General features: G+C 35.4%; 1 protein-coding gene across 1 annotated transcript; it reads left to right on the forward strand.

Moving 5' to 3' along the window:
• The first annotated feature begins 5,164 nt into the window (after positions 1-5,164).
• On the forward strand, positions 5,165-8,277 carry LOC122504490. The gene is made up of 3 exons (XM_043615625.1): positions 5,165-5,483; positions 5,554-6,228; positions 8,216-8,277. Exons 1-3 carry the CDS (start codon positions 5,165-5,167, stop codon positions 8,275-8,277), a joined length of 1,056 nt encoding a protein of 351 aa, XP_043471560.1.
• The last annotated feature ends 4,106 nt before the right edge of the window (positions 8,278-12,383 follow it).

A 12,383-nucleotide genomic window follows, 5' to 3' on the forward strand; every position in this document is an offset into this window, starting at 1 on the left:
ATTACAATAATTTAATAGTTAAATAAAAATTTTCAAACAAAAAAGTTGAGAAAATGTCATTTTTCACAATTGTTGGTTTTTAAAATACCAATAATTTCGAAATTTATTATCCAATTATGTTCAAAAATAGGTCAATCGAAACATTTTTTTAATGCTCTACAAGTTAGTAACGATTATTTTAAAGTTACTTCTACATTTTTCAACAAAATTTTCAAAAAAGTCTTATTTTCCAAAATTTTTGATTTTTAAAAGTTTAATAACTCCGGTTAATATGGACGAAAAATGTCCAATTAGGGCTCAAAAGATGAGCCTAAATAAACTCTACAAAATTATGAAAAAACATTTATAGGTGTCCTAACATTTTTTTAAAGTTATGGGCAAAAAACGTTTTTTGCAAAATTAAAAATAAAAATAAAAAATTCAACCCAAAAGCTCTTCATGATTTCGAGATATTTATGAAAATGCGATGTTTACACACACACACACACACGAAATGACATTTTTCAAAAATGTCATTTTTGAACTCCTGAGGTCAAATAACATATAAAGATATGTCAAAAAATCGAACTCAAAAAATTTTGGTATTACAATACTTCCTCTATGAGGAAGTAAAAAGGTAAAAACCTAGAGGACACACGGGACGCATGATTATTCCCCAAATGTCATTTTTCCGAAATGTCATTTTACCGAACTGCATTTTTGCGAATAGTCATTTTTGCGAAATGTCACTGTTGCGAATTGTCATTTTTGCGAATTGTCATTTTTGCGAATGGCCATTTTTACGAATTGTCAATTTTCCGAAAAGTTATTTTTGCGAATCGCCATTTTTACGATTTGTCAATTTTTCGAAAACTTACTTTTGCGAATTGTCATTTTTACGAAAAGACATTTTTGTGAAATGTCATTTTTGCGAAAAGTCATTTTTACGAATTGCCATTTTTGCGAATTGTCATTTTTGAGAAATGTCATTTTTGCGAATTGTCACTTTAGCGAATCGCCATTTTTACGAATTGCCATTTTTGCGAATAGTCATTTTTTCGAAAAGTCATTTTTACGAATTGTCATTTTTGCGAATTGTCACTTTAGCGAATCGCCATTTTTACGAATTGCCATTTTTGAGAATAGTCATTTTTGCGAAAAGTCATTTTTACGAATTGTCATTTTTGCGAATTGTCATTTTTGCGAATCGACATTTTTACGAATTGTCAATTTTCCGAAAAGTCATTTTTGCGAATCGCCATTTTTACGAATTGTCAATTTTTCGAAAAGTCATTTTTACGAATTGTCATTTTTGCGAAAACTACAATAGTGAATTTATAGATACCTACAATTTTCTATTGTATTTTTCGCAAAAATGACTTTTCGGAAATTTGACAATTCGTAAAAATGTCGATTCGCAAAAATGACTTCGGAAAATTGACAATTCGTAAAAATGGCGATTCGCAAAAATGACAATTCGCAAAAATAACAATTTGTAAAAATAACTTTTCGCAAACATGACTATTCGCAAAAATGACAATTCGTAAAAATGGCAATTCGCAAAAATGACATTTCTCAAAAATGATAATTCGCAAAAATGTCAATTCGCAAAAATGACTAATCGTAAAAATGACATTTCAGAAAAATGGCTTTTCGCAAAAATGACATTTCACAAAAATGTCTTTTCGTAAAAATGACAATTCGCAAAAATGACTTTTCGGAAAATTGACAATTCGTAAAAGTGGCGATTCGCAAAAATGACTTTTCGGAAAATTGACAATTCGTAAGAATGGCGATTCGCAAAAATGACAATTCGCAAAAATAGCTTTTCGAAAAAATGACAATTCGCAAAAGTGATATTTCGCAAAAATGAGTGTTCGCAAAAGTGCAGTTCAGTAAAATGACATTTCGGAAAAATGACATTTGGGGAATAATCATGCGCCCCGGACACACTCCCATACCTCTCCTAGCGGTATTAATGCTACGGGGTAGAGAAAGGAACCAATTTATTTTTGGTGGTCTTTTTCGGTTTTAGCTCCCTCCCTAGGGGTTTCAAGACCTAGCCGTTGGTGGGAGGCGCACGAGGGGCTTTTACCCAGTGGGAGGCTACTTCTCGATATCTCTCGTGGGGACTGAGGGGGCGAACCCTTCAAAATGGGTCGGCCGCTACAGAAACCGAATCTTCTGTGTTTCGCTGGGCAGTGTCCCAGGGCACGGGGATTTAGAGGGATATCGAGAGAGACGGGATGGACAGAGGCTTAACCGCGGGTCCATTTCGAAGACTTCCTACTGGTGGAAGTCTGACCAAGAAAAAACCCTTCCATGGTTACGTTGGCCGTGCCATGGCGATTGAGGCGCGAGTCTCTGCCACCCAATCCGTGATGAACTCGTGTCCATGGATGAATGATACTAGGGTTAACAAATCCGTCGGGTTCTTCCGTGGGGAGGGGGTTGGACGGGGGACGACCTTCGCTAGGCACAATTAACCGTAAAGCTCGGGAACGGTTGTGTTACAGGAAGGGCCCGTCTTCTAAACGACCCGTCCTCGGGGTGGGGCTCGAATGGAGGTATCTTGAACGAGACTCTGAGATACCAGGCGAACTTTCAGATGTAATTTAGCCTTGTCCTTAAATAGAGGCTCTTTAAATATCGACCTTTCTTTCCTCTTTTCTCGTGGGACCATAATGGATACTACAGAAATTAATAGAAATAAAACCACACACGTGAGCGTCGAAGAGCCCTTTTGGGGGATCACGATGCTGGCGATCAAGGTGTGGACGCGACAGAGGGGACCGTGAGTCAGTCTTAAATATGGCTGCTTCCGGGATCCACTGTATGCAGATTAACTTGCATCATTGTAAGGGCGCTTCGGCGATTCTAGCCAAGAACTTTGCAAGGATGCAGGCAGCTATAGCCTTTGTTCAAGAACCTTGGGTTTACAAGGGTAAGATTAGAGGTCTAAGTGGCGGTGGGGTGCTAGTTAGTTCACCACAGGAACCAGTTCCAAGGGCTTGTCTGATCTATAAAGGTGTAGATGCTTTCCCTCTATTGGAATTAACTACCAGGGACTTAGTTGTTGTTAAGGCTAAGTACCTAGAAAAGAACGGAAATAAAAGGGAGGTTGTAGTAGCTTCCGCATATTTTCCGGGATCGGGGGATGACCCCGCACCACCTGTAGAGGTGGAGAAGTTGGTAGATTACTGTCAACGGCAAGGTCTCCCATTAATAATAGGTTGTGATGCCAATGCGCACCATGTCGTATGGGGCAGCACTGACATTAACGATAGAGGCAGAAGACTTTTAGATTTTCTGTTAGATACAGATTTAGATATTTTAAATCAGGGTAATGAGCCGACTTTTGTTACTGTTAACAGAAAAGAGGTGTTGGATATTACGATCTGTTCCAAGTCTTTTTGTGATGGCGTGAGGGACTGGAGGGTGTCTGATAAAGATTCCCTCTCGGACCACAGGCTTATTACGTTTAGATTGGAATCGAAGGATCGGGAACAGGAGTGGGGACGTAATCCTAGGAGTACCGACTGGGCTTCATATAGTGAAGACCTCAAGGCCTCCACGGCATGCTTCCCCACTTCCTATGGAACGATGGAGGAGTTAGAGCTTGCAGCGGAATATCTGCGAGATTCTATTATCTGTTCCTTTAAAAGGAACTGTGTAGTTAAGAAAATGGGCTTCAATGGGTGCGGTAAATGGTGGACCCCCCGTTTGGAGGAACATAGGAAAAATGTAAGAAAGCTTTTTAATAAAGCCAAGAAACGTAGGCATCAGCGAGCATGGGATGAATATCATACCGCTCGCGATTCTTATAAGAAAGAAGTAGATAGGGCAAGGGGTGTCAGCTGGAGAAGTTTTTGCGAGGGAATCGAGAGGGTACTGGAAGCTTCAAGACTTCATAAAGTACTAGCTCGAGACCCAATGGCAAAATTAACTACTATTAAGCTGCCTAATGGGCAGTATGCCCAGGATAAAAGGGAGTGTCTAAAGCACCTGATGGAAGTAAACTTCCCGGACTTTAGAGAAGGTTTGGAGAACAGCCAGGGCATAGGACCAGGTAGGAACCGAGGATATCGGGAACACTGGAAACTAGCAGCCAGGGTTGTAACTCCGGAAGGGATTGATTGGGCAATAAGCACTTTCAAACCATTTAAGGCTTCAGGAGGGACGGTATATATCCGGTTCTTTTGCAAAAGGGATTGGATTGTATTAGAGTACTCCTGTGTAAAATTATGAGAGCATGTATAGCTCTTGGTTACACACCGGAGTCTTGGAAAAAGACGAGGGTTGTGTTTATTCCGAAGGCCGGTCGGTCAGGCTATACTGCGGCGAAGGACTTCAGGCCAATCAGCCTAACTTCCTTTATATTAAAGACATTAGAGAAACTGGTGGATAAGTTTATTAGACAGGAATGTCTTAGAGATTTTCCCCCTACATCAGGGACAGCATGCATATAGAGCAGGCTTCTCAGTAGAAACAGCCCTCCATTCGGCAGTAGGTAGAATATGTAGAGGGACAAATTAGCAGTGGTGGTTATGCGGTTGGTACCTTTCTTGATATCGAAGGTGCCTTCCCTAACACCTCTAGCAAAACTATCTGCAGGGCAGCCAGGATGCGAGGCGTGCCCGAGCCGCTAGTTAAGTGGATCGACAGCATGCTTCGCGAAAGGGCCCTGGAGGCAGAGTATGGTGAGGCCAAGGTAACCGGCCTTGTCTCAAAAGGGTGCCCACAGGGAGGAGTTCTCTCTCCTTTATTGTGGTGCTTAGTGGCAGATGAGTTAATTAGAAACCTCAATAGCCAGGGATATTATACGCAAAGTTATGCGGATGATTTCCTTATAATTATAAGAGGGCACTCAATGGAGACCCTCTTAGAACTTACGAAACGTGCGCTTAAGATTGTCAAGGATTGGTGCAATCTGACTGGACTTTCTGTAAACCCAGAGAAAACGAATATAGTAGTTTTCACAAGAAAATATAAGGTACCGAGTTTGAAGAAACCGATATTTTATGGAAAAGAGATTTCCTTTTCTGAATCGGCTAAGTATCTGGGAGTAATCCTGGATAAAAAGCTGGTTTGGAGGGAACATTTCGAATATCAGTATAGCAGGTTTTGTACCGCGTTTTGGGCGTGTAGAAGGGCGATAGGGTCATCATGGGGACTAAGGCCTAATATGGTCAACTGGCTCTATCAGATGATCTTAAAACCAAGGTTTCTTCACGCGGTGGTTGTCTGGTGGTCTAGGACTCAACTGATAACGGTTAAAGAGAAACTAGGCCAACTGCAAGCAATGATTTTCAGGGGTATTACGGGGGCAATGAGGACCACGCCAACAGCTGCGTTGGGATTCATGCTTGCCGAGGTACCTCTGCATATTGCCGCGGTGAAAAAGGCGGCTCTTACTATGAGCAGGTTAACTGCGCAGGGAAGGTGGAAGGTTGGTGGTATACACACCAAGCTTCCACGCTCAATTCTATCAATACCAGAATTAAGTATGGTGCAAGATAGAATGATCAAGAGGGTGAAATTTAAACCCCGCTTTAAGATCATTATACCTTCCAGAATGGACTGGAAGAAAGGTTTTCCACTTGGGGACGAAGTCTGGTATACAGACGGCTCCAAGATGGGACTGCGGTGCAGGCTTCGGAATTTATCGGAAAACTGGCTGCATTAAAGTGGCTGAGTCTTTAGGACAACATGCCACGGTCTGGCAGGCGGAGGTCTGTACGATTTTAACTTGCGCCCAAATATCCATTCGAAATGGAACAAAGGGCAAGAGGATTAGTATTTGTGTGGATAGTCAAGCGGCCTTAGGGGCTCTGAAAAATCCCACAATAGAATCAAAACTCGTCTGGGAATGCCGCAGCGTACTAGATGAGTTGAGTTCAGCAAATAGACTTTCATTGATTTGGGTACCGGGTCACTCGGGAATCAAGGGTAATGAAAGAGTAGACGTCTTGGCGAAAACCGGTTCCGAGACGAAATTTATAGGTCCTGAACCAGCAGTGGCAATAATGCCATGCTTGGTTAAGGGAGCTATAGAAAGATGGGGTGAAAAGGAACATGAGAAGTATTGGGCGAACGTTGGGGTGGGAAGGCAAGCGAAAACTCTGTTGGGGTTAGCACTCAACAAGAAGCGAGCGAGCGATCTCCTAAAACTCGATAAGATCAGAGTTAGAACCGTAGTTCGTCTACTTACGGGTCATGGACTATTGAACTACAGTACCGTCCGAAATTGTCAGTCCACCCATTTTCAAAGGAATGACAAAAATTTTTTAACATAAAATTCATGAAAAGTAAAATTTTTTTTGGTTTATATTTTGAAAGACGATAAAATTTTGAAAAGAATAAGACCTTACAGAACTCATTTGGCCAAAATTTGTAGAAGATATTATTAAAAATCGTCATTTTCAATGTTTTACAAAAATTTGAATAACTTCTTAAATAATGAACGCTTTTTAATAATCTTAGGCTTATTTTAAAGACCATTGTCTACAGAATAAGAATTACTTATAGGCATTAACCTGTAATTTTTAACTTGGAATAAGCATGACGTCAAAGTTGGACAAAAAAATTCAAAAAATTTGAAATAATATTATTAAAAGAAAAATAATTTTTGAAACTCAAACATATATTTTTATTAAATTTTCTTGAAAAATCTACACCATATCATGTTTTATATATATGTTCTAGAATAGTTTTTAGTACAAAAAATTGATTTCAAATTTTTCCAATTTTTTTGTCTAATTTTGACGTCATGCTTATTCCAAGTTAAAAATGACAGGTTAATGCCTATAAGTAATTCTTATTCCGTAGAAAAAGACCTTTAAAATAAGCCTAAGATTATTAAAAAGCGTTCATTATTTTAGAAGTTATTTAAATTTTTGAAAAACATTAAAAATGACGATTTTTAGGAATATCTTCTACAAATTTTGGCCAAATGACTTCTGTAAGGTCTTATTCTTTTCAAAATTTTATCGTCTTTCAAAATATAAACTAAAAAAAAATTTAGTTTTCATGAATTTTATATTAAAAAATTTTTGTCATTCCTTTAAAAATGGGTGGACTGACAATTGCGGACGGTACTGTACCATCAGCATAAAATAGGCAGACAAGTTTCACCTATGTGCAGACTGTGTGGGGAAAGTAACAAAACTTCGACTCACATATTATCTGAATGCCCAGCGTTAGCTAGGATCAGGCTATCTAGCTGGGGTCAAGCAATTATTGACCCTAAGCAGGTGAGCAACCTATCGAAAGAAGAGATACTGGACTTCTGGAGAAGAACAGGACTCTAAGAAGTTGCTATAAACGAGCGAACTGGAGTCTGGTACAATGGGTTCTATAACCTAGGTGCTTACTTTCCCCTCTTGAGGAATATCCAGCTCGATCTCGGTGTTAGATTAGATTAGATTCGGTTTTAGCGACCTAAACAACAGTAATACACACCTTACTCGACTTTTTTTGAAAACTGAAATGCCAACACTCTCATCCCCGTGAGTAGAGGGCGAGTCCAATTTTGGTGGTCTTTTCCGATTTCAGCACCTTAACCCTTTAACGCCGGGACGGGCGCTTTTTTTAATCATTTTCAACTTTAACTATTTTTGTTATTAGGCATGTAAAAAATTTTTGGAATAACATTTTCTTACGTATTTTTTATCGCTCTTTCAGAATCTGTCACCAAAATTGCAAGAAACAAAAATTCCAAAAAGTTATAGCCACTTATTTGGAAAAATGCAAATTTTTGCCGTTTTTGATTCAAAAATAATTTTTTTTCATATAACCAATAACCAGAAAAATTCTTCATCATAAAATGTCGCGTCCACAATACCCAAGCTTCAAAGTGATGGACCATAGAATTAAAAATTTCAAGATGGCGGATCCAAAATGGTGACAAAAGAATTTTTTTCACAAAATTGACACCCTGTGGTCGCTTTTTTTAATTCTCCTTTTATCTATATAAAAAGGAGTACCTGAATGTTTTTTGGGTCACTGATTACGAATATGAATTTACATATCAAAAATTCAAAATGGCGGATCCAATATGGCGGTCGATATTTTTAAAAATTGATCGGATTTATTTAAAAATTTCTACTCGGGGGTTTTTGGGTTGCTGAAGACCAATATGAAGTCAAACTTCAAACGTTCAAAATACCGAATCAAATATGGCGGTCAAAATTTCAGAGAATGATTAGATTGGTTTAAAATTTTATACGTTCTTTAGCTATTGAAAATATTTTTATGTTGTTCGACTCAAACCACGAGAAGGAAATGTATTGTGAGTAATCTTCTTTTCTTAGTATTTTTTTGTATTAACAATAAATTTAATATTTAGATAAATGCGTTGTCTTTCTTTTGGTTTTTGCAGTGGGATGTCATTTATTTTACAGCAACATTAAATTTCATTTCCTTTTGAAACTATATAATTTCTTACTTAATTCATTTCGCTGAATGCATTGTCTATCAATGCACGAGGAGGTACGTTTAACTCTTCGTGGTTTGAGTAGAACAACATAAAAATAATTTCAATGACTAAAAAACATAAAAATTTAAACCATTCTAATCATTTTCTAAAATTAAGACCGCCATTTAAGATTCGGTATTTTGAACGTTTGTAATTTTACTTTATATTCGTTTTCAGCGACCCTAAAAACCCCCGAGTAAAAAGTTCCATGAAAATCCGTTAAGTTTTGAAAAAATTAACCGCCATATTGGATCCACAATTTTGAATTTTTAAAATCTGACTTTAGATCCGTAATTAGCGACCCCAAAAACCCCCGAGTAGCAATTTTCAAATAAAACCGATTAATATTCATATTCGTTATCAGCGACTCAAAAAACATTCAGGTACTCCTTTTTATATAGATAAAAGGAGAATTTAAAAAAGCGTCCACAGGGTGTCAATTTTGGATCCGCCATCTTAAAATTTTTAAATGTATAGTCCATCACTTTGAAGCTTGGGTATTGTGGACGCGATATTTTATGGTGAAGAATTTTTATGGTTACTGGTTGTATGAAAAAAAAATCATTTTTGAATGTCAGTTCGTCCCGGCGTTAAAGGGTTAAAATTATAGGGATGTGGGGATGTGTCTTTTGGGTTTTGACCTTTGATTTTTTGGGTGTGCCTGTGTTATATTAACTGTGAAGTGTTGTTTCATTTGGATTATCAAGGGATTAATATTGATCATTGAGATTTGTCGATGAAGCCGTTTCAGCGTTGGAAAGTCCATATTAGTCGCATGTCTTAGCAAGTGCCTCCCGATGGGATTAGTGCTAATATTTAAATAATTGGAATGTGAAGTTTAAACCGATAGATGCAAATTATTAAATTAATTAAAAATCGGGTTACTCAGTAAAAGTAAAATTTTAAAGTGACGGGCTCTTAAATATTCTCTAATAGTTATGATTACTTAAGTTTTGAATTACGCAGAGGCGCAGGAAGAAAGTTAAATACGATTATGAATGAAGTAATCTTTTAGGAAGCTAAATGCAATTAGGAAACTAGCATGCAATATAATTTTCCTGCTTTCTTACATGTTACATGGGTTTCTCAGATCTTAAATCACTTTCTTGGGAATTGAAAAAGGAGAACATATTCTTGGAAATCTTTGACTTAAACTTGGATGTCAAAGTTGTTGTGAAATTGCCATAGAAATTCAATAAAAATTCTTATCAACTTTAACTCTTAAGAGTATGGTTCACAAGTTTTAGCCATTAACTATAAAGCTGTGCCATATTTCTATTTTATGCATCCATTAAAGAATATTAAAATGTTGACACGTGCTTATAATAATTTATGCAAAAGCAATTTATAATTTTCTTCCTGTGTAACCGCAAATTCAATATAAAAAGATAAATTTACTTCGTATTTTATTAAATTTTATCAATATATAGAAAGACTTACCATTAGCAAGTTTTGTCTCCATTTGCCTCAGACTGCCAATATGTTGGCTTATATAGTAGCCCATTTTTGTCAATTCAGCTTTTCTTTTTGATGATTTTTCCTCTTGTTTTCTAAGTCTATCCTTAAAACATTCTACAAATTAAAAAGAACATATATGATAAATCAAAGATTTGTAAATGAGAACTAGTTCAAATGTAAGAATGTAATACATTTTGACAGTTAGACAACCATAAAAAAATATCAACTTCTATAAAATTAAATTCTTTAAGAAGTTTCTAATTAATTATCATAAAAATAACGGGTTCATGGAGAAGTTATTATTTTATATTTTTACTTGCAAAAATTTAAATTTGTTGTTAAAATGTTAATAAATATATGTTAAAAATTTTGAAGTTCTAAGTTTTCATGGCTTTTAAAAAGAAAATTTTAAAAAAATCTGAAAAAACGTTCGTTACAGGTCGTCCGAATAGTTACTCCTATTAAAAGGTACCTTTTTGAAGACGCCACCTATAGCTGCGATACGTTACTAAATTTACTTTAAAAAGTTTTTAAAATTCTTTCCATGAATTCCATGAATTTCCATGTATAACAATGTCCAAAAAGAATTTTGGGAAAAACTGTAGTACTTTTTTCACAATAAAAGTTTTAAAAAATGTGTTTTTATCAATTCTCAACCAGAAAGTCTTCTTTAATGTTAAATTGCTATTTTAGCAATTGAACCGCCGGATCGTAGAAGGGCATACGTCTGAAACTCAACGGTTCGAGTAGGTGCTTGACATGAAATTTCTTTTTTTAATTTTGAATTTTTAAATATATATTCTTGTAGAAAATGAGATTACGCAACTTTTTCCCTAATAAACTTTTTTCTTAAAATGAATTGCTTTCAAAATAATATTAAAATACCGTATTTTTTCTTAATGTAAAATTTCAATCACTTTTAAGTTTAACTCGTCATAAATCCTAAGTTTTTTTTGACATTTTTACTTCATATTTGGAGGATTTACTCATCAAAGTCTCTATAAAATATTGGTTAAACAATAAATCAAAATCAATTACATTATTCTTTTTCAAAATTTAAAATAGAAAAATACTATAATAAATATTTCGTACTTGTAATTACAAAATTCTCTCACAAACAGAAATAACAAACAGTTTTTTACGAAAATTAATATACTGATTGATAATGGTTTAAAGAAGATGTTGTTAAATTTTTAGAGGTCTAGGTTGATTGTGATAAAAGATATAAATAATTTTCTTTTTTCACATTTAACAATGTGTCTTATGGAGAACTACATTTTCTTGGTCTTCAAGGTCAAATTGTGAGAAATTTGACAAACAGATATTACTTAAACTGTTTATGCTTAAAGTTAATTAACTAATACTCACTTATTTACAACAAAATTAATCAGACCTTACCTAAAAGACTCAAAATTAATTATTTTGTTTAAAAAACACCACATTTTGACAATCAGAAGTTACACAGCATAACATTTTGGCAATGTTGCTTCTGGAAAGTTAGGTATAAAAAAGCGCATTTGAAAGTATAGGAATTAAAGTAAAAGTATAAATCCAACGTTGTCAAGCGTTGCGCTAGTACTACGTGGTTCAAATGAAAACTGAAATGGGCATTGCTTTGACTATCAATGTAGAGAGAGAACCTCCTTAAACTACTAGATAATGAAAAAACTACAATAAAACAATTTAGTTAATGAAAACAAATAATAAAAAACAAAACAAAAAAATTAAAATCTGTAAACGTAACACTAAACTTAATAATAATGATTATTTTCAAGAGTGAATAACGTTTCAAGTAATATTATAAATTTAAAATGAAAAAAATTAAATTCAGTGAACCAGAAAAAATTAATTCTTAAAAAATCTTGATATAATTATGTTAGATGATTATTCCTGAAATCTTATTTGACATAATAGTCATTTGACATAAAACCATTTACCATAAATTTCATTTGACAAAAAATCTATTTGGTATAAAAAACATTTAATTTGACATTTATTTGACATACATTTCATTAAACATACAATTTATATTGCATAAATGGCATTTAAGAGCGTTCGATGGTCTGTGAAATTTGTAGGTTATGTGCGACCTACACTTGTCGCCCTACAAGAACGGCACTGCCTGGTTTAAATGACGTGAAATTGGTAAACAATCATTTTCGAACGAGTTTTTCTCTGCACACAAGCACTTTTTGCAAAATCTAAATCCGAACCATCGACACAAATCTTCTTAATTACCTAAATCCAAAATATTTTTTTAATCCATGCAGAAACGCGGTTGCTAAATGGTAAATGCAAAAGCAACAAAAGTAATGTAATGACAGGCGGCAAGACATTTGATACAACCATTTGCCATTAGAGGGCAGAAGCATGCAGGGAGCGTAAAGTCTCAGCTGTCAAAATGATTCGCATTACATTACTCTGGCCTTTACCATTTTGCAACCGCGTTTCTGCATGGATTAAAAAAATA

The sequence above is a fragment of the Leptopilina heterotoma genome, unplaced genomic scaffold, assembly GCF_015476425.1.
Source record: "Leptopilina heterotoma isolate Lh14 unplaced genomic scaffold, ASM1547642v1 Lhet_3, whole genome shotgun sequence".
Classification (NCBI taxonomy): Eukaryota; Metazoa; Arthropoda; class Insecta; order Hymenoptera; family Figitidae; genus Leptopilina; species Leptopilina heterotoma.